Source organism: Stomoxys calcitrans, chromosome 2 (assembly GCF_963082655.1).
Source record: "Stomoxys calcitrans chromosome 2, idStoCalc2.1, whole genome shotgun sequence".
NCBI lineage: Eukaryota > Metazoa > Arthropoda > Insecta > Diptera > Muscidae > Stomoxys > Stomoxys calcitrans.
The window spans coordinates 97,730,303-97,755,282 of NC_081553.1; the positions used below are offsets into that span (position 1 = coordinate 97,730,303).

The 24,980-nt window shown below is 40.7% G+C and overlaps 2 protein-coding genes across 6 annotated transcripts in view; one reads left to right on the forward strand and one right to left on the reverse strand.

Annotated features, from left to right (window-relative positions):
* LOC106084993 (putative uncharacterized protein DDB_G0288537) overlaps positions 1 to 24,980 on the forward strand; it is a 298,030-nt gene that overhangs the window by 24,405 nt on the left and 248,645 nt on the right. The gene's annotated exons all lie outside the window — the stretch shown is intronic.
* Positions 17,749 to 24,980, reverse strand: part of LOC106084998 (uncharacterized) — a 221,585-nt gene continuing 214,353 nt past the window's right edge. For all 5 annotated transcript variants that reach the window (XM_059362134.1, XM_059362131.1, XM_059362133.1 and 2 more), the window contains 5 exons: positions 24,279 to 24,744; positions 24,077 to 24,216; positions 23,929 to 24,015; positions 18,621 to 18,746; positions 17,749 to 18,546 (listed from right to left, as the gene is read on the reverse strand). In XM_059362134.1, the coding sequence (XP_059218117.1) occupies positions 18,281 to 18,546; positions 18,621 to 18,746; positions 23,929 to 24,015; positions 24,077 to 24,216; positions 24,279 to 24,744 (1,085 nt within the window). In that variant the 3' untranslated portion in view covers positions 17,749 to 18,280. The remainder of the gene's footprint in view (positions 18,547 to 18,620; positions 18,747 to 23,928; positions 24,016 to 24,076; positions 24,217 to 24,278; positions 24,745 to 24,980) is intronic.

Consider the following 24,980-nt stretch of genomic DNA (forward strand, 5'->3'; position numbering starts at 1 on the left):
CCCCTTAACTTTCCCAATTGCCAACGCATTGCACTGCATATATAGGGGTCATCCCCTGGGTGTTGGTTACGAGAAAAAAATCAGTTCATAACCTGATATAGCTGCCATATAAACCGATCTCGGTTGAGTCTCTAGAGGGCGCAATTCTTATCCGATTTGGCTGACATTTCACATGAGCTTCTGACTATCAATAACTTTGTCAAGAATGGTCAAAATCAGTTCATAACCTGATATTGCTGCCATATGAATCGATCTCGGATCATGGCTTCTACAGCCTTTATAGAGGCGTTCTTATCAGATTTGGTTGAAATTTCACATGAGGTGTTTGGTTCTGACTTCCAATAAATGTGCTAAGAATGGACTAAATCCGTTCATAACCTGATATAGCTGCCGTATAAATCCATCTCCAAAAAAATTTAGGAAATGAAAAGTAAGGCAACTCTTGCCCTAACACCTTCTAAAATAGCCATTGACAAAAGTTGTGGTCTCAAACCGCGCATAATGTCCCGGGTATATACCGCAGTTGTCAGACCTCTAATGCTATATGGTGTTGTGGTCTGGTGGACGGCGCTTCAAAAATCCACCTACTGTTTAATACTCAACCGGATCCAAAGGATGGCTTGTTTTTGGATTACAGCAGCACTGATGACAACGCCATCTGATGCACTGATGGCGACGATAGGAAACCTGGAAGGAAGTGGAGAGGTTTCCGATCGGATACCTGAGATGAACCTTGAAGTCGAGTGCGAGGCACTGCTGCCATCGGCACAGTCTTGGATTGACGAAACCCTAGAATTGCCATCTGAAAGATCATGTTACACGGATGGATCAAAGCTAGATGACAGAGTCGGCCTGATGGTCTACATTGAGAACCCAGGCACTGAGGTCTGTTTTAGACTGCATGACCATAAAACGGTGCTGCAGGCGGAGATCCGGGCGATCACGGAATGCGTGAAGTGGTGTGTTGCTTACGCGAGGACGTCGAGTGTGAATATTTTTACCGACAGTAAAATTGCCATAAGGGCAATAACAACCAGAAAGCTAGTGAGGCTTATTGGTCAATGCTTTAGTGTTGCGTAACTTGCCTGGCAGGTCTCCTTCTGCCGGGTCGTCAGAATACACTGATAGAAAAATTACGATACTTTGCCAATACCGCCTGGTATTATTTTGTTCACGGCAATGGTTTTTTAATACCATTTGGTATCAATTCAATACCAGGCAAAGGAGGCTATTGTCATCGCGCCAGAAGTGTTGTTGAGCTTTGTACTTAAAATTGTGTCGCCATTATAAAATATTTGTTAAACAAATAAATCGAATATTTGAATGCAATTTGAGTGCGTAAAAACCTGTTGAAATACTCAAAGGCGGTGAAAATCTTAATTATACAAAATCTAAGGACATTCTACATTAAAAACATGATAGTCCTTTGCGTGGAAAACGATGCTGTATTGGTGTATTCATATGTAAACTACTCCCGGGAATCAATAGATATGAAATCAATTACTGAATACAAAGAATTGAGGTTGGTCACGGTTGTTGGTTGATTAGGGGATGGCATAATCAATAACGGGTTTATACAAAAAAATAAAACAAGTAAAAGCGTGCTAAGTTTGGCCGGGCCGAATCTTATATACCCTCCACCATAGATCGCATTCGTCGAGTTTTTTTTCCCGGCATCACTTCTTAGGCAAAACAGGATATAAGAAAAGATATCAAGATGTGGTCCAGCTTGGACCACAATTAAATTCTATTTTGGAGACTTGTGTAAAATGTCAGCCAATTCGAATATGAATTGGGCCCCCATAAAATAGAGAGATCTATTTATATGGGAGCTGTATCGGGCTATAGACCGATTCAGACCATAATAAACACGTATGTTGATGGTCATGAGAGAATCCGTCGTACAAAATTTCAGGCGAATCGGATAATAATTGCGACTTCTACAGGCTCAAGAAGTCAAAATCCCAGATCGGTTTATATGACAGCTATATCAGGTTATAAACCGATTTGAACCTTATTTGACATAGTTGTTGAAAGTAAAAATAAAAAAAGTCTTGCAAAATTTCAGCCAAATCGGATAAGAACTGCGCTCCCTAGAAGCTCAAGAAGTCAAGTCCCCAGTTCCGTCTATATGACAGCTATATCAGGTTATAAACCGATTTGAACCATACTTGGCACAGTTATTGGATATCATAACAAAACACGTCGTGCCAAATTAATTCAAATCGGATAAGAATTGCGCCCTCTAGAGGCTCATGAAGTCGTTAATAAGACCCAAGATCGGTTTATATGACAGCTATGTCAGGTTATGAACCGATTTGAACCATACTTTGCACAGTTGTTGGATATCATAACAAAACACGTCGTGCAAAATTTCATTCCATTCGGATAAGAATTGCGCACTCTAGAAGCTCAAGGAGTCAAGACTTAAGATCGGTTTATATGGCAGCTATATCAAAACATGGACCGATGTGGCCCATTTACAATACCAACCGACCTACACTAATAAGAAGTATTTGTGCAAAATTTCAAGCTGCTAGCTTTACTCCTTCGGAAATTAGCGTGCTTTTGACAGACAGGCAGACGGACGGACATGGCTAGATCGACATAAAATGACACGACGATCAAGAATATATATACTTTATGGGGTCTCAGTCGAATATTTCGATTAGTTACAAACAGAATGACGAAATTAGTATACCCCCATCCTATGGGGGAGGGTATAAAAACAATAACGGAGTGGTGGTAAAACCAATAACTGATTGGTATTAAAACCAATAACTGATTGGTATTAAAACCAATAACTGATTGGTATTAAAACCAATACCAATTCGTTAATAAGGCTAGAACCAAACGGTGCTAAGACCAATAACAGATTGGTATTAAAACCAATACCAGTTCGGTAATATGGCTACTACCAAACGGTATTGTTTTTTTACCATTTTTTAAAAGAAAGTAAATGCATTTTTAATAAAACTTAGAATGAACTTTTATCAAATATACTTTTTTCACACTTTTTTTCTATAGCAAGCTAAAAGTAACAGCTGATAACTGACAGAAGAAAGAATGCAATAACAGAGTCACAAGCTGTGAAAAAATTTGTCAACGCCGACTATATGAAAAATCCGCAATTACTTTTTGGACAACCCAATACATCAACGATTCTTTGGTGCACCGTGAATTAGCCTCATGATGGGGCTCCAGGTTGTCCGCCTAATTTTGTATTAAAATAGTTTGGAGCTTATGGGGATTTCCATAGGCAGACGGTCAAACCATCATTGCTACATCAACTCAAAACGTCAAAATGATTAAAAATGTCTTTATTTTACCTCTGCAGGGTAAAGAAAGGCAATCCATTTACAAATAGCCACTTAGGTACCTTATAAGTCCAAAATTGTTTATTCTTGGGTATGCTTTTTTGTCATTTTTATACCCTCCACCATAAGATGGGGGGTATACTAATTTCGTCATTCTGTTTGTAACTACTCGAAATATTCGTCTGAGACCCCATAAAGTATATATATTCTTGATCGTCGTGACATTTTATGTCGATCTAGCCATGTCCGTCCGTCTGTCCGTCCGTCCGTCCGTCCGTCTGTCTGTCGAAAGCACGCTAACTTCCGAAGGAGTAAAGCTAGCCGCTTCAAATTTTGCACAAATACTTCTTATTAGTGTAGGTCGGTTGGTATTGTAAATGGGCCATATCGGTCCACGTTTTGATATAGCTGCCATATAAACCGATCTTGGGTCTTGACTTCTTGAGCCTCTAGAGTGCGCAATTCTTATCCGATTGGGATGAAATTTTGCACGACGTGTTTTGTTATGATATCCAACAACTGTGCTAAGTATGGTTCAAATCGGTTTATAACCTGATATAGCTGCCATATAAACCGATCTTGGGTCTTGACTTCTTGAGCCTTTATAGTGCGCAATTCTTATCCGATTGGAATTAAATTTTGCACGACGTGTTTTGTTATAATATCCAACAACTGCGCCAAGTATAGTTCAAATCGGTTTATAACCTGATATAGCTGCCATATAAACCGATCTTGGGTCTTGACTTCTTGAGCCTCTAGCGTGCGCAATTCTTATCCGATCAGAATGAAATTTTGCACGACGTGCTTTGTTATTATATCCAATAATTGTGCTGAGTATGGTTCAATTCGGTCCACAACCTGATATAGCTGCCATATAAACCGATCTTGGGTCTTGACTTCTTGAGCCTCTAGAGTGCGCAATTCTTATCCGATTGGAATGAAATTTTGCACGACGTGTTTTGTTATTATATTCAACAACCGTGCCAAGTATGGTTCAAATCGGTCTATAACCTGATATAGCTGCCATATAAACCGATCTTGGGTCTTGACTTCTTGAGCCTCTAGAGGGCGCAATTCCTATCCGATTTGGCTGAAATTTTGCATGACGTATTTTATTTTTACTTTCAACCACTATGTCAAATAAAATACAAGTCGGCTCATAACCTGATATAGCTGCCATATAAACCGATCTTGGGTCTTGACTTCTTGAGCCTCTAGAGGGCGCAATTCTTATCCGAATGGAATGAATTTTTGCACGAAGTATTTCGTTATGATATCCAACAACTGTGCCAAGTATGGTTTAAATCGGTCCATAACCTGATATAGCTGCCATATAAACCGATCTTGGGTCTTGACTTCTTGAGCCTCTAGAGGGCGCAATTGTTATCCGAATGGAATGAATTTTTGCACGAAGTATTTCGTTATGATATCCAACAACTGTGCCAAGTATGGTTTAAATCGGTCCATAACCTGATATAGCTGCCATATAAACCGATCTTGGGTCTTGACTTCTTGAGCCTCTAGAGGGCACAATTCTTATCCGATTTGAATGAATTTTTGCACGAAGTATTTCGTTATGATATCCAACAACTGTGTCAAATAAGGTTCAAATCGGTTCATAACCTGATTTAGCTGCCATATTAACCGATCTGGGATCTTGACTTCTTGACCCCTAGAGGTCGCAATTATTATCCGATATGCCTGAAATTTTGTACGACGGATCCTCTCATGACCATCAACAAACGTGTTTATTATGGTCTGAATCGGTCTATAGCCCGATACAGATCCCATATAAATCGTTCTCTCTATTTTACTTCGTGAGCCCCAATGGGCGCAATTCTTATACGAATTGGCTGAAATTTTACACAGGTCTCCAACATATAATTAAATTGTGGTCCGAACCGGACCATATCTTGATATCGTTTTAATAGCAGAGCAATTCTTTTCTTATATCCTTTTTTTGCCTAAGAAGAGATGCCGGGAAAAGAACTCGACAAATGCGATCCATGGTGGAGGGTATATAAGATTCGGCCCGGCCGAACTTAGCACGCTTTTACTTGTTTTTTCTTGTTTTTTTCTTCTCTAAATTGCATTGAATTTTTTTTACCACTTTTTTTCGAAAATTCTTTACCAACGATTTTAGTTTAAATTAATGGCGAAAGATGATTCTTTGCGTAATTTGAATTTTCTCATACACCTTGTGTCCATAAACTTTATGGCATTAAATAAATTTAAGATATTTGAGGACGACATGCTTTTCCAATTAGAGGACATCATTTTTGTTATCTGGGCAGCACAACAAGTTTGGTGTGATTAGACATATTAAATTCCAAAAGGGTTTTCGCAGGAGCAATGCCTTAAAATAATTCCCCTTTTTCCTCTTGCCCCTTCGGATATCTCTGCAGAGTCCATTGTCCTTTGGCATGCCATTCTAATGGCAACTGCTTTTGGTGCTGTCAACCAAATCGTTTACTTAAGATGACACAAAAATGCTTTGAGTTGGGCAAATACATGAAATAATTAAAACGAAATGTTTGCCTAATCCTATAATTAGGTATGTCGGCCCGACAAGATGTTAAGCTCCTTACAGATTGCAGCAGCAGTATGGGTTGGACAAGAAATTCTAGTAGTATGTCTTCCAGTAGTCTAAGAGCCTTTTCGCTCACTCTTCCTACTGCTGAGTCATTGAGGTGTTCACCCAAAGAAGATTTTTCAGATTTCTTGGTAATAAGCATTCATGAGGAGAGTTGGATGCGTGTGTGTCTGTGTTTGAGAAGAATGATTGTGTTTAGACCATTAATATTAATGAAATATCATTAAGCATTTGAGAAATGTCAAGAGCGTTGGCTTTGTTAATGTGTAACGATAAGGTAAAAATAGCAAAGAAAGAACCAAATTTTAACCTCCAACTTAACCTAAAGATTTATACATTTGGCTGCAACTAGCAGATGCCTTATCTAGCAGTTGCCTTAAAGGTGCTGTGGATTTAAGTGTAGACACATGATTTCATAGTAATCTTGCCAGCATAAGGTCTATCCCTGGTTTAAGTTATCATTAATGATTTTCGTCAATGCCACTGGTGAGAAAGTTAAGCAATAGATGAGATTACTACAACACATGCAAAAGTACCACCGGTTGGTAGCTGTGACCCAGTTAATGGCCAAGCCTACAAGCCCGACATAAGTGGGCTACGGTCTGGCCATAATCGTCTGGTTCTGGGAGACTTTAATGCACATTACACTTCATGGCATTCTACCTAAGGTAACGACCAGCGGGGCATAGCTTTGGCGCAGCAGATTGAGGGCTCCACGTTCTGCACGGTGAATAAGGATGCCCCCACTAGGATTACAAGGAGGTGTAGCAGTTTCCCCAGAAATTTCCATCGTATGCCCTGATCTCCTAAGCAACGTATCCTGACAAGCCATCATTTCTTTGGTATCGGACCACCTCCCCATAATAGTAACCATTGACCGACCATCCAATTTCATAACTTCTAAGCGCCAGGCGTTCATTAATCAGAAGAAGGCCGGCTTCAGAGAGTACACCAATCGCCCCTCTCGATTGTGCTGCTTGCCAAAGGGGAAATTCCGAGACATCATTAATGCACGGAAGACTCAGTGCTTTTTGTTGTCACACAAACGATTCGCTGACCCATTACGATCATCTTTGTCTATCAACGGTGTAGATGTTGAGCAACCAGAAGCTCTTGATGTTCTGGGCATGAAAATACAAAGTGAAGTCCGTTGAGCTAAACATGTATTCGAAGTGTCGAAAGAAGCATTCAAGCGTTTAGGCCGCCTTAAACGGTATAAGAATTACTGCACTCCGTCTGATCTCCTTAAAGCCTCTACACCACTTTCATAAGGCCGGAAATGGAGTACAACTCACATGTATGGGGTGGAGCTTCAAAATCATCCCTGGAGCTATTGCAACGTGTACAGAGGAGAGCGATGGCGTTGATTGGAGACAGTGGGGTATCCAACTCTATTGCCTCCCTTCATCATCGTCGCAATGTGGGTTGTTTAGGGCTGTTCTATCGGTACTTTCATGGTGTGTGTTTGTCTGATATTCGTCTTCCTATTCCTGATTTAAGGATGTATGTCAGGGATACTAGACATTCCAGGAACTCACACCCGTTTGTAATTGATTGGCCAGCGGACCGCACAATGCAATATAGAGATAATTCTTATTTCGCCCGAACCGTTCGTATGTGGATTGGACTTCTGGCTAATGTTTTTCCCACCCGCTTTGACATCCCAGGATTTGAGACAAATGTCAATAAGCACTACATCCTTTTCCCCCCCTCCAATTGCTAATTTCCTCCCGCCAACGCAATGCACTGCATTCATAGGGGACATGCCCTGAGTGTTGGCTGAATGGAAAAAAAAAAATATTTCCCAGTGCAGGCAGTGGTACTCGCAAACGAGCGTGATGGGATTCGTTGCACGGACCCCATTCACTCCAGAATCAGCGAACTGAATCTGGAAATGAGCAGGGTAGTCAACGAACATTAGCGAAATTTGTGGCTGAAACACTTGGAACAGTGTAACCTAGGTGCCGGTTTGGGAAAACTGATTTCACTCTCGAACCCTGATAGACAGGATGGCAGGACCTCAGTCATTTTTGGCGACGTAACCGTGACTGATCTAAAGAGATGCGCTAGGTTGTTCATCCTTCAATTTATTGTGCATCTCGATGGTGACAGGGCAGAGCAGAGCCATTCGTCGTGTCCGTGGTATCCGAGACAATGGACAGCCATCTCAAATTACCGTGGGCGAAGTTACGAAAGTCATCCGTGCCGCCAATTCATCCAAAGCATTGGTACCCGACAAAATCTTTACACTGATACTGAAGAATCTGGATGTACCTGAAGTTGAATACCTTACTAATGTCCTCAACCTATCATTGAACACTCTTACAGCAGAGTGATCCCGCTACTGAAGCCTGGAAAGTTCACGAGTTCGAGGGAGTCGTACAGACCGTGCCCTTTTCTCACCAGTAGCAAAGACGCTTGAGGCATCACTCCTCCCTAGCCTCGTAAGAGAATTTCCAGCATCAACATGGATTCCGAGGACTGCAGAGCACAACAATTGCTTTACATGCCATCACAGGCACACATTTGCCATGGCTTCAATCAGCCCAGGCCACATCGATTCCGAGGAATGCATAGCACAACAATTGCTTTACATGCCATCACCGCACATATTTGCCATGGCTTCAGTCAGCCCAGGCCATGTCATAAAACGATCCTCGGGGCAATAGATCTATCGAAGGTATTCGACACGGTCAGCCATGCCAAACGATTTGAGAACATCGCCAAGACGTCCTCCAGCCAGGCCTAAAACTCTGAGTAGCGAATTATGTGTGCGGTCGCCATTCATTTTTTAAATTTAGGGATCATTTTTGAATTAGTCGAAGCATCGTGGAGTAAAACAGGGAGTTCCCCAAGGCAGGGTTATATCTCCGGCATTTTTTAACCTCTACTTTTTCCCCTTTCCACCCCCTCCCCACAGACGATATAGAGATTCGATGGAGAAATGATTCTGACTGTGATGTTCGATGGACAAATGATTCCGACCATCAAGTGTCCCAAAATACTTGGCGTCACATTTGACAGCTCTTACACATTCTCCCCACATGCCACAGCAATTTGCGATAAAGTCAAAAGTAGAAACAAGGTCCTCAAGTCACTTACTGGCAGCACTTGGGGTGCTGACATAGAAACCTTGCTGACCACGTACAAAACAATTGGCCGGTCTGTGGTAAGAAATGCAACGCCAGTGTGGTCTCGTTAGCTTTGTGACAGGCAGTGGAATAATATTCAGGTCTGTCAGAATGCCGCCGAACTTTCGAACTGCGACAGGCTGTCTCCTTAGTTTTCATTTGGACCCGCTCCATCAGGAGACAAAGATCCTACCTGTGCGAAGACATATCTGCATGCTGTCTAAGCAATACCTTTTGGGCTGTTGTGGCAGAGACCATCCAACTCATCATCTTGTGGATAGGTATCCACCGCCCAGAAGCCTTTAGGTAGATCTACGTGATCAAGAGCGTGAGGTTCAGCGCTACAATGGAGAACCTCTACATCAAGCGGCATATGAAGCGGCCTACAGTATTATACAGTCTGCACCGCCTGACTTTTGCCATTTCTCCTTTGTTTAGTCATCAAATCTTTCTAAAGCCTCCAATTATTATGCCTGCCTTCGTTGGCTGTAGAAAGTTAATCGCTGAAAATTTAAGATAAGACCTAACAATTTGGCTTTAAGTTAAATTTCATACTCATAGGCATCATAGTCATACTCATAGACATCATAGTCAAATAGTCCTCTCTAATAGCTTTGAAATTCGTTTGTTGGTAAAATCGACTGCGTAGTGAGTTTTATGTAAACATCAGCGTTATTTATTGTTGGCAAAACTTAATTGACTTTTCCACCGAAAGACGGAAACCACAATGGCTCCTTGGCAATAATAGCTCGAATTACAAATCGGACCTTTAAGTAATTGCTGGCTACACCAACAATTTAAAATTCCTTTATGTCGTAGCATAGAATGCCATGTAATCATGGACTTGACTGGAGTGCCAAGGAAGCTTGGTCAAAAATTTAAGATATAATCAATTAAGAGGAAGCTTTCCATAATTGATGCAAATTTACCTTAGCCATCGCAATTTCCACAGAATTTGATAAATCGATTCAATCGCAATAAATGTGTTGTTGTTGTTATGTTTATGAATTTATGAACAAATATTCATGCACCAAATATTATGCACATATATATGTGAAGTGTACATATCGATATTTGTATGTATGTGTGTGTAGCTGGCTAGCTATTTGTTTGTGCCATACAAATATCTCGGCGTACATATTTACATGAATAAAAATTAATTGCTGAATAGAGCCTAGCCGAGATAGTGTGCGGTCGTTATGGTCCTTTAAATGTCTTCATCTCAGCACGTCTTCGTAGCATTCGAATGCTTAAGACGAAGTGTATTTGCCTGTGTGTGTGTGTGCGAGTGCGTATGCGTGCCGGTATACAATTTGAGTTGGTGTGGACAGGCTTTATGGCCGACATGCTGGTTTGTGGCGTTGCGCTCCTTGGGGGACCATAAGGACATTTCAATAATTTTTGTGCTTCTTTCACATTTCTTCTCCTTCACCCACTTTGTGTTGCTTTTGTGCTGTTATTATTGTTGGTAGATTTTTTTCTTTCTTTGTAATCCTGCAATGCTGATGGCTACTTCAGCACTACAGGTGGCTGTGTTGAAGTTGATGTTCTGCCATTCACTAGGTAATCGCCACTGGTGTTGGCCAGCAAAGAAAACAATTTCTTTTTGCCTATTCAAAGATTTCCGTTTAAGCTTCACACTCGTTCATTATGCGTCTTTGTGTTTGTATTTGTGGAACTCGTATTGTGATGTTGTGTGCGATTGACAACATTTTTATAATTAATAGGAGAAAATTCAAGCTTTCTACACCACAGCCTAAAGTATGATTTATTTTCGTAGAAAATTGAGGCAAGATTTAATTTTTGTAAAAATAAGATATTAAACCTCATGTTTGTACACTGATGGAAGCAGGTGAGGTTAGGTTTAAGTGGCAGTCTGCCATCAGACTTACTTCGACATTTTTGTCCATTGTGATACCAAAGGAACGAAAGAAGGAAGGTGTCTTTTAGTTCCTAACGTTGAACCATCCAGATCGTTTTAAAAAGCCCAACAACCTGCGAATGTTCACATCCGCTAAATCAGACCGGTTCTCAAAGAAGGAATATCTGCCTTCTTGACTAAATCCAGTGCTGCGCCAGGCCGGATCTTGCCAATCTTGATCCCCAAAAGCAGTTAGTTTTTGATCAGACCCGATAGCAGCGTGCATAGTTAAAAACTGATATAGGCCCAGGTATATCAGCAAGGACATCGGAGTCTACAGATGACAGTTCAACGACTATCCCGCTCCTATATCTTCTAAATATTCAGACCTGTTCTTCTTCCTTGTCGACAACTACCATCACCAAGCTGCCCTAGCGATACTAGCAAAGGTTCTTGAACGCATAGTTCTTTTGGGTATAGGACGCACTTCAGGTGACCGCACCTTTGGCGTCACTGCGTTGCCGCTTCGGAATCTAGTCCTGTAGCCTTTGGGGTAGCCTCGTTAAAAGTTTTGGGATCATTCGCACCAAGCCTTTCCAAAACCCTAACAGTTATGTGCCTTTTACTATTCCAACCTCTTAAAGAGCGTACTGGATTGCCGGAGAAGGCCGATGGCCTAAAAAAATTATAGGCATGCGAAAATAAAATGGTTTCAGCCTTGTCCTTAAGACGCGAACAGGATGATTTCGTCAAAAGCCCCTGCTGACCAGTCACCTATCAGCTAGTGAAGCCTGGCTCAGCCGCTCCACCAGTAAAGGTCTCAGTAGCAAACAAAATGCTCCGGGCTGATACCACAAACGCAGCTGAAGGGCCTTTGGAATCTGTTCTAAGCTGACGATCCAAAGGAAACAGTCGCAGATCATCGACCGCATCACATTTCATGGCATTCTCTCCCCTAGGTAACGATCAACGGGGTATAACTTTGGCAACGAAGATTGAAGGCTGTTTGGCACGGTAAATGAGGATACCGCCACTAAGACTACGAGGAGGCGTAGCAGCTTGCCAGACATTTCCATTGCATTCCCCGATCTGCTGAATAACGTATCGTGGTAAGTCATTTCTTGTGGATCGGACCACCTTCCCATAATTTTCCCAATCGACCGACCACCCGACTTCATAACCTCTGAGAGCCGGACGTTTATCGATCAGAAGAAGGGCGATTGGACTGGCTTCAGAGAGTTCAGAAATAGCCGCTTCAGTGAACTCACACCCCCCTCGGATGTGCTAATTGCAGAGAGGAAATTCAAAGACATCTCTAACACAGGAGCCGCTCTCTTTACACCAGCCGGTCGAATACCCTAAGTGCGGCCCAATTTCCCGGGGCTGGCAGTGGTACTCGCAGACCAGCGTGATGGGATTCGTGCTATGGATCCCGCTAACCCCAGAATCAGCGAGCTGAATCTGGAAATAAACAGGGTAGTCAATGAATATGAGCGGAATTTGTGGCTGGAACACAAATTGGACTGGCATCAGAGAGTTCAGCAATAGCCGCTTTAGTGAACTCACACCCCCCTAGGATGTGCTAGTTGCAGAGAGGAAATTCAAGGACATCACTAACGCAGCAGCCGCTCTCTTTATACCAGCCGGGCGAATACCCTAAGTGCGGCCCAGTTTCCCGTGGCTGGCAGTGGTACTCGCAGGCGAGCAAGATGGGGTTAGTTGTACCATTAGTCCCAGCAGCAGCGAGCTGAATCTGGAAATAAATAGTCAACGAACATTAGCGGTATTTGTGGCTGGAACACTTGGAGCAATGAAACTTAGGCACAGGTTTATGCAAGCTGTGGTCTACTGTTAAGTCACTCTCGAACCCCGGTAGACGGGATGACAGGACCTCAGTCACTTTGGGCGAAATAACCGTGACTGATGAGATGCGCCAGGTTGTTCACCCGTCAATTTATTGTGCATCCCGAGAGCGACAGGGCAAGGAGGAGAGCCATTTGCCGTATTCGTGGTTTCCGAGCCGATGAACAGCCATCACAATTTATCGTGGGCGAAGTTACGAATGTCATCCGTGGCGCCAAATCTTCTAAGGCGTTGGGCCCCGACGGAATCTCTACATTGATGTTGAAGAATCTGGATTCACCTGGAGTTGAGTACCTTACTACTGTCCTCAACCTGTCTTTGAACACTCTTATAGTTCCCGATGTCTGGAAAATGGGCAGAGTGATCCCGCTACTAAAGCCTAGAATTGACCCGAGTTTGGGGGAGTCGTACACACCGATCTCCCTTCTCTCACCAGTAGCATATAGGCTTGAGACATTACTCCTCCCGAGCCTCGTAGGAGAATTTCCATTCGCCGAGCATCAACATGGATTTCGAAGACTGCACATCACAACAACTGCTTTGGATGCCATCACCGCACACATTTGCCGTTGCTTCTATCATCTCAGGCCATGTGATAGGACGGTACTCATGGCAATAGTCCTATCGAAGGCATTCGACACCGTCAGCCATGCCCAATTATTTGAGGACATCGCCAACATGTCCCTCCAGTCAGGCCTGCACGCTGTGTGGTCGCCAGTCATTTGTGTAATTTAGGGATCAGAAGTCAGAACACCGTAGAATGATATAGGGAGTTCCACAAAGCAGGGTGATATCTCCGGCACTGTTTAAACTCTACCTATCCTCCATTCAGCCTCTTCCAGGCGGCATAAAGATCGTATCATATGCGGACTTTTGTACGATCGATCATGGCATCAGGCCCCCGACCCATTGATAACATCTGCGAAAGGTTGAACGTCTACCTCAACTAACTTGCCTTATATTTCGCTGTAAGAGATCTGAAGATATCTGCCACCAAATCTTTAGCCACATTGTTCAATAAAAATACGTGTGAGGTGAGTATCTGGTCTAGTGTGGATTTACCAGGTCTAAACCCGCATTGATAGGGCCCAATTATCTAATTGATTTTAGGTTTTAATCTGTCACACAGTACGCTCGAGAGTATCTTGTATGTGTAGCATAGTATGCTGAGGTTCCAATCATCGGGTATGTGTTCTTCTAGCCAGATTGCGCAGATAAGCTGATGCATACGCCTTATCAGCGTGTCGTCTCCGGTCTTCAATAGTTCAGCGGGTAAGCCGTCGGCTCCTGCTGCCTTGTTGTTCTTTAGTCGGGTCACTGCTATATTGGACCTAATTCTGACTAGGAGGTAAACATTCTACACCCTCATCAGGGATTGGTTCTGCGGTATCCTCTTCGCCGCCAACGTCGGACAGTAGTAGTTGGGTAAAATGATCTTTCCATATCCTCAGCATGTTATCTGTGTCAGTTACCAGATTTCCTTTTTTGTCTCTGCAGGAGGATGTGCCTGCACCGAAGCCATCGGTTTGTTGTTTAATTCTTTGGTAGAATTTCCGGACTTCGTTCTGACTCCTGTACATCTCAATTCGCTCACATTCACGTATTTACATTTCCTTTTTCTTTCTGCGGAATAGCCGTTTCTCCTCTCTCCTTTTCTTCCGATACCTTTCCTTCATCTGGCGCTTTGCTACTGATTGCAGCGTTGCTCTATATGCCGCATTCTTGGCTTCAGTAGCATCTCGACACTCTTGGTCGTACCATGGGTTTCTTGGAGAAGGCTACCGGTACCCAAGTACGGATTTCGCGGCATTATCCATGGAGTGGGCAACAGTTTGCCACTGCGCCATTATATCATTGGAACAAGAAGTGCTTTCATCAAACAGTTGGGTCAGTCAGTTTCGATATAAGTGCTATATATTATAAGTATTACGTAGACTCTGTGGTGTAGGGTATTATATAGTCGGCTCGCCCGACTTTTGCCTTTCCTTACTGGTTTCAATGTCTGTCATTGTACTATCGTACATTTTATCAGTGTTCTTCTGCGCTTTTTGAATCTTTCGGGGGCGACACAGTAGATCTAAGTTTCCTGAGTGAAACTGACATTGAATGAGGTTTCTAGAGGCGTGCCATTGTATACCCTAAGTTTAAAAGCCATACCAGCAGCAAACATAATTTATAAAATATTTACTTTGAAGTTTATATATGTGTACGGCGAATTCAAAAATGAGTGATATATCAAATTCTCTCAGCTGGTTGGTGAGGTCACCTGATAAATGCGCTTTGCGCCACTCCTTTCAAAGGTTCAACAAGACTTCAGTTTCATTGTGCCCAATTTGTCAACGCCATGTTTGGTTCTTTCTGCTGAAATGTTTGCCGCTTCATACATAATGACATTTTTTATGTTTCCATGCTTTTTATAACCTCAACCATAGGATGGGGGTATACTAATTTCGTTATTCTGCTTGTAACACCTTGTAATATGCGTCTGAGACCCCATAAAGTATATATATTCCTGATCGTCATGTCATTTTAAGTCGATCTAGCCATGTCCGTCCGTCCGTCTGTCTGTCTGTCGAAAGCACGCTAACTTTCGTACGAGTAAAGCTAGCCGCTTGAAATTTTACACAAATAATTTCTATTAGTGTAGGTCGGTTGGGTTTGTAAATGGCCCAAATTGGTCCATGTTTTGATATAGCTGCCATATACACCGATCTTGGGTCTTGACTTCTTGAGCCTCTAGAGGGCGCAATTCTCCTCTGATTTGACTGAAATTTTGCAAACGATGTTTTGTTATCACTTCCAACAACTGCCCTAAGTATGGTTCAAATCGGTTCATGTTTTGATATAGCTGCCATATAAACCGATCTTGGGTCTTGACTTCTTGAACTTCTAGAGGGCGCAATTCTCATCCTTTTTGGCTAAAATTTTGCATGAGGTGTTTTGTTATAACTTCTAACAACTGCGCTAAGTATGGTTCAAATCGGTCCATGTTTTGATATAGCTGCCATATAAACCGATCTTGGGTCTTGACTTCTTGAGCCTCTAGATGACGCAATTCTTATCCGATTTTATTGAAATTTTTCACGTAGTGTTTTGGTAGCACTTCCAACAACTACGCTAAGTATGGTTTAAATCGATCCATGTTTTGATATAGCTTCCATATAAACCGATCTTGGGTCTTGACTTCTTGAGCCTTTAGAGGGCGCAATTCTTGTCCGATTTGACTGAAATTTTGCAGACGGTGGTTTGGTATCACTTCCAACAACTGCGCTAAGTATTGTTCAAATCGGTCCTAGTTTTGATATAGCTGCCATATAAATCGATCTTGGGTCTTGACTTCTTGAGCCTCTAGAGGACGCAATTCTTGTCCGATTTGACTGAAATTTTGCAAACGGTGTTTTGGTAACACTTCCAACAACTGCGCTAAGTATGGTTCAAATCGGTCCATGTAGTGATATAGCTGCCATATAAACCGATCTTGGGTCGTGACTTCTTGAGCCTCTAGAGGGCGCAATTCTCATCCGATTTGACTGAAATTTTGCATGAAGATTTTTGTTATGACTTCCAATAACTGTGTTAAGTCTGATTCAAATCGGTCTATAATCTGGTATAGCGGTCATATAAAACGATATTGGATCTTGACTTCTTGAACTTCTAAAGGGCGCAGTTCTTGTCCGATTTGACTGAAATTTTGCAAACGGTGTTTTGGTATTACTTCCAACAACTGCGCTTAGTATGGTTCAAATCGGTCCACGTTTTGATGTAGCTGCCATATAAACCGATCTTGGGTCGTGACTTCTTGAACTTCTAGAGGGCGCAATTCTTGTCCGATTTGACTGAAATGTTGCATGAGGTGTTTTGTTGTCACTTCCAACAACTGCGCTAAGTATGGTTCAAATCGGTCCATGTTTTGATATAGCTGCCATATAAACCGATCTTAGGTCTTGACTTCTTGAGCCTCTAGAGGGCGCAATTCTCATCCGATTTGACTGAAATTTTGCGTGAAGTGTTTTGTTATGACTTCCAATAACTGCGCCAAGTATGGTTCAAATCGGTCCATGTTTTTATATAGCTGCCATATAAACCGATCTTAGGTCTTGACTTCTTGAGCCTCTAGAGGGCGCAATTCTCCTCCTATTTGGCTGAAATTTAGCATGAAGTGTTTTGTTGTGACTTCCAACAACTGAGCTTAGTGTGGCGCAAATCGGTATATAACCTGATATGGCTGTCATATAAACCCATTTGTGATCTTGACTTTTTGAGCCTTTAGAGAGCGCAGTTACTATCCAATGTGGCTGAAATTTTGATTATCGGCTTCTCTTATGACTTTCAACATACTTGTCTAATATGGTCTGAATCGATCAATAGCCATATAAACCTATCTCCCGATTTTGCTTCTTGAGCCCCTACAAGGCGCAATTCTTATCCGTATAAATTGAAATATTACACAGTGACATCTATAATATTCAACATTCAATTATGGTCCGAATTGGACTATAACTTGATATATTGGGTTGCCCAAAAAGTAATTGCGGATTGTTCTTATAGTCGTCGTTGACAAATTTTTTCACAGCTTGTGACTCGGTAATTCCATTCTTTCTTCTGTCAGTTATCAGCTGTTACTTTTAGCTTGCTTTAGAAAAAAAGTGTAAAAAAGTTATATTTGATTAAAGTTCATTCTAAGTTTTATTAAAAATGCATTTACTTTCTTTTAAAAAATCCGCAATTACTTTTTGGGCAACCCAATAGCTTCAATTGCATAACAGTTCTTATTCATTGTTCTTTGTTTGCCTAAAAAGAGATACCGCGCAAGGAACTCGACAAATGCGATCCATGGTGGAAGGTGTATAAGATTCGATCCTGCCGAACTTAGCACGTTTTTACTTGTTTTTACTTAATTAGGGTTGATGGTTGTGTCTTGCCCTAGAATAATTGACCTTACACATTCAAGCTTTCTAAAAAAAAGCTCAATAAAACTACCAGTTTTGGTTTAAATTTTTAAAACATATATATTTTGGTGTTATATTTGTGCCTTGAAATTTTGTTGAACATATTCAGAGAAGACAGCAACATAACTCACTTAAATGCATTTTACAAAATGTGTGAAAGAAAATACAATATTGTATCTCGTAGAGGGACATTTAACGCATGAACTTTTCACTACATCTCTCTGTCCTTCAATGTTTTAAAATCACTCAAAGTGATTAAAGTGCCAGAAAGTGCATTAAATAAATTTAATAATAAAAAAGAAAATTACAATAAAACAAAAGGATAATAAAAAAGCAACATCAAAAAATATTATTATGCTTAAGCATTATTCAAAAAAAAAAAGTGCATTACACAAAAAAAATCATATGAGTTTTTGTTAAAACTTTGGTTAAGTACTCGTAAATTATTTAAAAATAAAAAAAAGAAGATTTCGAGCTTCAAAAAATTCTATACTAACTTAAACACACACGCACATTAAACGACGAACACAGTTCAGATTGAGGGAAAAACGGAATTGTTAACCGCTTCAGTTGTAATAATCCGCAACATAGCTGATAAAATTATCGCGCACATTCTCAGCGCAAGGATTTAAGCCCCAGAAGGCACCATAACAGCCATTCTGTTCGAAACAGGAGTAACGAATTTGATTGTTACGATTCGAACAGCAATTCACAATGGCCCATACACATTGTGAAATGCCTGCTGGTTCGGATGATTGAGGACGAGATTGGGGACTTGCAGCGGCCGAAGAAGATGAAGAGGATGATGATGCGGATGCCGATGATCCAGGATCTGGAAAATGGAAGAAACATGATTATTGCACAACTCTTTTAAACTGATAAAAGGAAAGCAAAAAAAAAACTTACTCATAAAGCTGAAATCGTAATTTTCAGGACTTGGATCACGGAAGATGGACTCTGGAGGGCGAGTTGTCACTGGACGATTCATGCTTGGTGTTCTGGGGGTGGTTGTTCGTTGTTGATTGTTGTTATCTACAAAATAAAACGAAATGTTGATTAAGATGAAATAGAGTTGAATGAATGTAAAACGAGAAACGGATATATAAACATGTGGATTTTATAAGGATTCATCATAAGTCAAACGAAATTTTCCAGAAGAGATCACACAAGTAAAAAGTGATTAGGTCCTAACAAAACTTTGATAAACTCAGCTTAGAAATACACTAATTATAGGTTCAAGATACTAAATCGAAAGATCAGTCTATATGGCAGCTTTATTCAAATGTGATCCCATCTCAACCATACTCGACGAGGCAAAGAATTAAAAAAAAAAAAAAACACATTTGAACGGATAAAAGTATGTACATGAAATTTGATATAGTGAATGTGGAATGTGGAGATGGTTCCAAATAATTATGCAAAATTTGGAGACCCTATTAGACCCAGGGTCTGACATGGGGCATGAGTGTAGGTCACCTCTAGCATTTCAAATTTTCAAGTGCTGTCAAACACACAGTCAGAATGAGGTCCAAGTAGCAGTGACCCGACTAAAGAATAACATAGCAGCAGGAGCCGACGGGTTACCCGCTGAACTATTAAAGACCGGAGACGACACGCTGATAAGGCTTATGCATCATCTTGTCGGCGCAATCTGGCTAGAAGAACGCATACCCAATGATTGGAATCTCAGCATACTATGTCCCGTACACAAGAAAGGAGACAAGACGGAATGTGCCAACTACAGAGGATTACAAGATACTCTCGAGCGTACAGTGTGAAAGATTAAACCCTAAAGTCAATGAGATAATGGGGCCCTATCAATGCGGCTTTAGACCAGGTAAATCCACCTTGGACCAGATATTCACATTGCGCCAAATCCTGAAAAAGACCCGAGAAGGACACATCAACACCTACCATCTCTTTGTTGACAACAAAGCCGCCTTCGGTACTCCTTTAAGTTTAAAGATCTTTCAAGCCATGTCTGAGTTTGGTATCCCTGAAAAATTAATAGGACTCTGCAGGATGACGCTTGCTGATACGCGTTCCTCAGTAAGAAAAGGAAAGAATCTCTTCGAATCTTTCAGACAAGTAGACAACCTATCGTGTGATCTCTTTAACATCCTGCTGGAGATGTGAATAGATATGGCACACTAATCACAAGAGAACACATGCTACTCGCCTATGCCGACGACATCGATATCATGGGTCGGTCACCGGAAGTAGTAACTGCAGCCTTTGCAAAAATCGAAAGAGAGTCAGTGCAAATGGGTCTGGCAGTAAATGGAGATAAGACGAAATGGATGGTTTCAACTTCCAAAAAGCCTTGCACAACCGAGTAGGTATAGAAAAGGGAGAAAGTTGGGAACCACAACTTTGATACAGTCAGTAACTTTATCTACCTCGGCACCGCCGTAACCGAAACGAATGACACCAGTTTTGAGATAAAGCGAAGAATAATACTGGCAAACAGATGCTACTTTGGACTAAGTAAGCAGTGTAGGCCACAAGGCCACCTTTCGACAGACGAAGCTTACACTATACAAGACACTGATACTACCCGTGCTGTTATATGGTTCTGAAGCATGGGTACTTGTGAAAGCAGATGAGGCAGTGCTTGGATTATTTGAGAGAAAGATTCTTCGTTACATATGTGGACCAGTTTGCGTTAACGGAGAATATAGGGGACGTATGAACCACGAGCTGTATGAGCTGTATGACGACGATAGCATAGTTACATGCATCAAAATACAACGGCTGCGTTGGTTAGGTCATGTTGTCAGAATGGATGAAGAAGCTCCAGCAAAGAAATCTTTTGAAGGCAAACACGGTGGTACACGCAAACCGGGAAGACCAAAAGCCCGATGGAAAGATCGAGTTGTGGGAGACATCTCGAAACTTGGTGTCAGAGATTATCAAATGAGCGCAGAAGATCGAGGCGCTTGGAATGCTATTCTACGTTGGGCTAGTGGAACAAATATTCTGTCGTAGTCAATTAAAGTAAGTAAGTAAAGTCAAATACACAGATAATAATAATTTTGAAAAACAACAACTTTGGTCGAAAAAACAACTACGAAAGTTGTTAATTTTCCTGCAACAATTTATTTTGAATCTCAACGAACCAAAGTACAAATTTCTTGTTGAAAGGCACTCTTTGCAAGCCAACATATAACAACAACAACAACAATGCTTTGCTTCGGGTGGTGGTGTTTTTGTTTTCTTTGTTCGGCTAGTGCTGCTTTGGCTCGGTTGTTTTACTGCTGCTCTTGTGTTTTCCTCTGTCACTCTCTACTATTACCCTTAATAACAAATTTTAATAACTTTGATGCCGCAGAGTATTATTGAACTCATGATCTCATGTTTGGTAGTCTTGCACGCATCCTCTAGCCTACCGACATCATCTGCTTTATGATGAAATAAATCAATAAGTACTGCTGCATAGTAATAAGTAGTGGTTACGAACCGATTTGGACAATGCTTGGCACGATTGTGGGAAGCCAAAGTCAAACATATCATGCAAAATTTAGCTCAGTTGGATAAGACTTGCGTTAAACCGATTTAGGCCATTCATAGCACAGTTATTGAATGTCCAAATAGAACACCTTATTAGAAATTTCTTAAGAATTGAGCATCTAGCTCAAGAAAATAAGAGGCGAGATCGGCTTATATGAAAGCTAGATCCAAGAATGGCACAAATTGGTTCATATCCTAATAATAAACCAATTTTGAACATTCTTGGATGGTTGAAAGTGAAGGCAAAACAAATCATTGCAAAATTGTTATCAAATTATTGTAGATAAAAATTGTCCCTTCTTGAGAATTTAGAAGTCAAGACCCGAGATAAATTTCAAACATTCTTGGCTCGGTTGTTGGGCCTAACTCTATATATCCTCCACCATGAATCGCATTTGTCAAGTTCTTGGGATGGTTTCCCTTTGTGGGCAGAAACTAAAAATGGATAATTATATGCTAAGATAAGAATTGCGCCCTCTAGAGGCTCATGAAGTGTATTCGAGAGGTCGGTCTATGTGGGAGTTATATCAGCTATTGAACCGATTAGAACCATACTTGGTTTGGAGGTCATTGGAAAAGTCTTCAAGCTTAATTTTAGAGAGGAGAAGCAGCCATACGGACGGGCGGAAGGATGCAAAGCAATGCACGTGGAAGGATAGATGAAAGGACAGTTTGAAGAATCGAAACTGTACTAAATTTAACACAAAATTGTACTCAAACTAACATTTTTGGTAAAAGTACAAATGGTAACCATTTTCATTTGGAAAGAGGTACTAGTACTACAATATCCTTTCGGAAATGGTACTAATATTACAAACATTACCCTGTTTTTTTTGGAAATGATACTAAAACAACCCTTTGCCTAGGGAAATGGTACCAAAACTACCCTTTCTTTAAGAAAATGGTACTAAAACTACCTAAATGGTACTAAAACTACACTTTCTTTTGAAAAATTGTACTAAAACTACCTAAATGGTACTAAAACTACACTTTCTTTTGCAAAAAGGTACTAAAAGTATATTTTTTTTAGGAAAAAAACACTATTTCTACCCTTTTCCTTAGGCAATGGTACTAAAGGGTGATTTTTCAGCTATTATCTTTTTGACAACACTGTTTTAAACAGCTCACGTACGTTTCGTGATTTGTTACACTGTCAAATATCTTCAGTTTGGTCTATAATTTAACCATGAGTCTTCTTACAAACGAACAACGCTTGCAAATTATTAAATTTTGTTATCAAACTGTTTGCTCTTTTAAGAAGTTCACCGTGCTCTTCTTCAATTGAGCGGCGAAGCTCATTTTTAGCTCAATGAGTACGAAACTAAGCAGAATTGTCGATTTTAGAGTGAATATCAGCCAGAATGCATCCAGCAAAAGTCAAAGTTTGGTGAGGTTTATGGGCTGGTGGCATCATTGGACCGTATTTCTTCAAAGATGATGCAAATCGGAATGTAACCGTGAATGAGCTGTATCAGAATTACCTTTTTTTTTTAAATGGTACTAAACTAAAAAGTACCCTTTTCTTTGGAAAACGCACTGAAAGGTACCCTTTTTTTTGTGAAATGGTACTAAAAGTACACTTTCCTTGGAAAATGGTACTTAAGTGTATCAGAATTATCTTTTTTTTTTTGAAATGGTACTAAAACCAAAAAGTACCCTTTTCTTTGGGAAACGCACTAATAGTTACCCTTTTTTGTGAAATGGTACTAAAAGTACACTTTCCTTGGAAAATGGTACTTAAGTGTATCAAAATTACCTTTTTTTTTTTGAAATGGTACTAAAACCAAAAATTACCCATTTCTTTGGGAAACGCACTAAAAGTTACCCTTTTTTTGTGAAATGGTACTAAAAGTACACTTTCCTTCGGAAATGGTACTTAAGTGTATCAGAATTACTTTTTTTTTGAAATGGTACTAAAACTAAAAAGTACCCATTTCTTTGGGAAATGCACTAAAATTTACCCTTTTTTTTGTGAAATGGTACCAAAAGTACACTTTCCTTGGGAAATGGTACATAAGGTTCCCTTGCCTTTGAGAAATGTCACTAAAGCTGTCCTTTCTTTTATCAAATGGTACATCAACTACTCTTTCCTTATAAAATAGTACTAAGATAGACTACCTTTTCCTATAGACAATGTTGCTATATCTGCACTTACCTTCGGGAAATAGTGCTTAAAGAACACTTTCCTTTGGGAAATGGTACTGAAAGTAACCCTTCACTTGGGAAATGGTACTAAAAATTCCCTCTCCTTTGGGAACTGGTACTAAAAGTAACCCTTCCCTTGGGAAATGGTACTAAAAGTAACCCTTCCCTTGGGAAATGGTACTAAAAGTACCCATTCCTTTGGAAAATGGTACTGAAAGTAACCTTTCCTTTTGGATATGGTGCTTAAATTACCCTTTGCTTTAGAGAGTGGTACAAAAACTATCCCTTCCATTGGGAAATTGAACTAAAAGTACCATTTTTTAGAAAAGGTACAAAAAGGTTATAAAAGTACCATTTTTTGGAATTGTCAATAAAAGTACCATCATCCATCTTTTTGCCAAGTTTCAAGAAATTATCCCAAACTCAAAGCTTATTTTTTTGTTTACTTTTACAAATTATCCGCCAGATATTCTATATCTAATATGGTCAATCCTTCCTGCGTTCCCTTAAAGTTACTTTCCCTGTCAATGAGTCTTATGTTCACACCTAATCCACTTACCCATAAAACTGAAATCGTAGTTCTCTGGTCTGGGATCGCGGAAAATGGATTGCTCTGGTGGTCTTCTGGTAGTGCGGGGACGAGAAGCTGCAAACAGAAAATGTGTAACTAAATATCGTTGTTCAATCACAAATTGCTACAAACATACTGCCACCTGAGACGACTACACGATCATTTTCATCCGCAGCTATGCGATTGTCAAAAGAAATGGGTGTTCCATCGCCTTTGCTGGGCGCCTTGGTCACAGGTATATCTAGGCCATTGTGTTTCTTGCCGGGAACGGCATGCCTTTAATAAAATTAAAGCCAATATGAAAAAAGTTTACATTAAAAGTTATTGAAAACACCTACTTGATGTAAATAATATGAGTCTGCACTGTGTGCTCTTGCTGACCATCGGCTCTATTTTGGCTGGTTTGCCTAAAGAAGGGATTACGCTTGCGCAAAACATGTCCGGACTGCCCTGTAGTATCACGTCTCACACGACGGTGATATTTCTTAGGCCGTTTTTGCAATTCTTCTTTGGAAGGTTCGGCATTGGCATCGTGAGCTGCATCTGCTGCTGCTGCTTCTTCAGCTTCCTTCAATTCCTCGGATAGCGGCACCAATTTCATGTGCAGTCTACGATGTTTTACCCCATCATCGTTTTCGTTAACCATCAAAGGAGTCTCGGGCAAGAAGTCGAAATAGATTTTTTCACTTTTTTCACCAAATTCTTCGTTACTCTCAGTGTCTGGACTGGGGGTGGTTCTATGGCGACGACGATGGGCAATATCCTTGTATTTACGTGGACGTTTAGTGGTGTTCTTGGCAGGAACTTAAATGGGAATAAAAATGAAAGAAATAATAAAGGGGACAGGACTAAGTAACAACAATTAAATAAGTATAAAGTTCGGCCGGGAAGAATCTTAGCAAACCACCAACATGGATTCTACTAAAAATTTTTGCGAATTTACTTAGTCAAGCTAAATTATGAACAAAGCTTTTGCCAAATCAACCAATATTGAAACTTTCATGGAACCTTAGAAGACTAAACGCGAAATTGGTTTATAT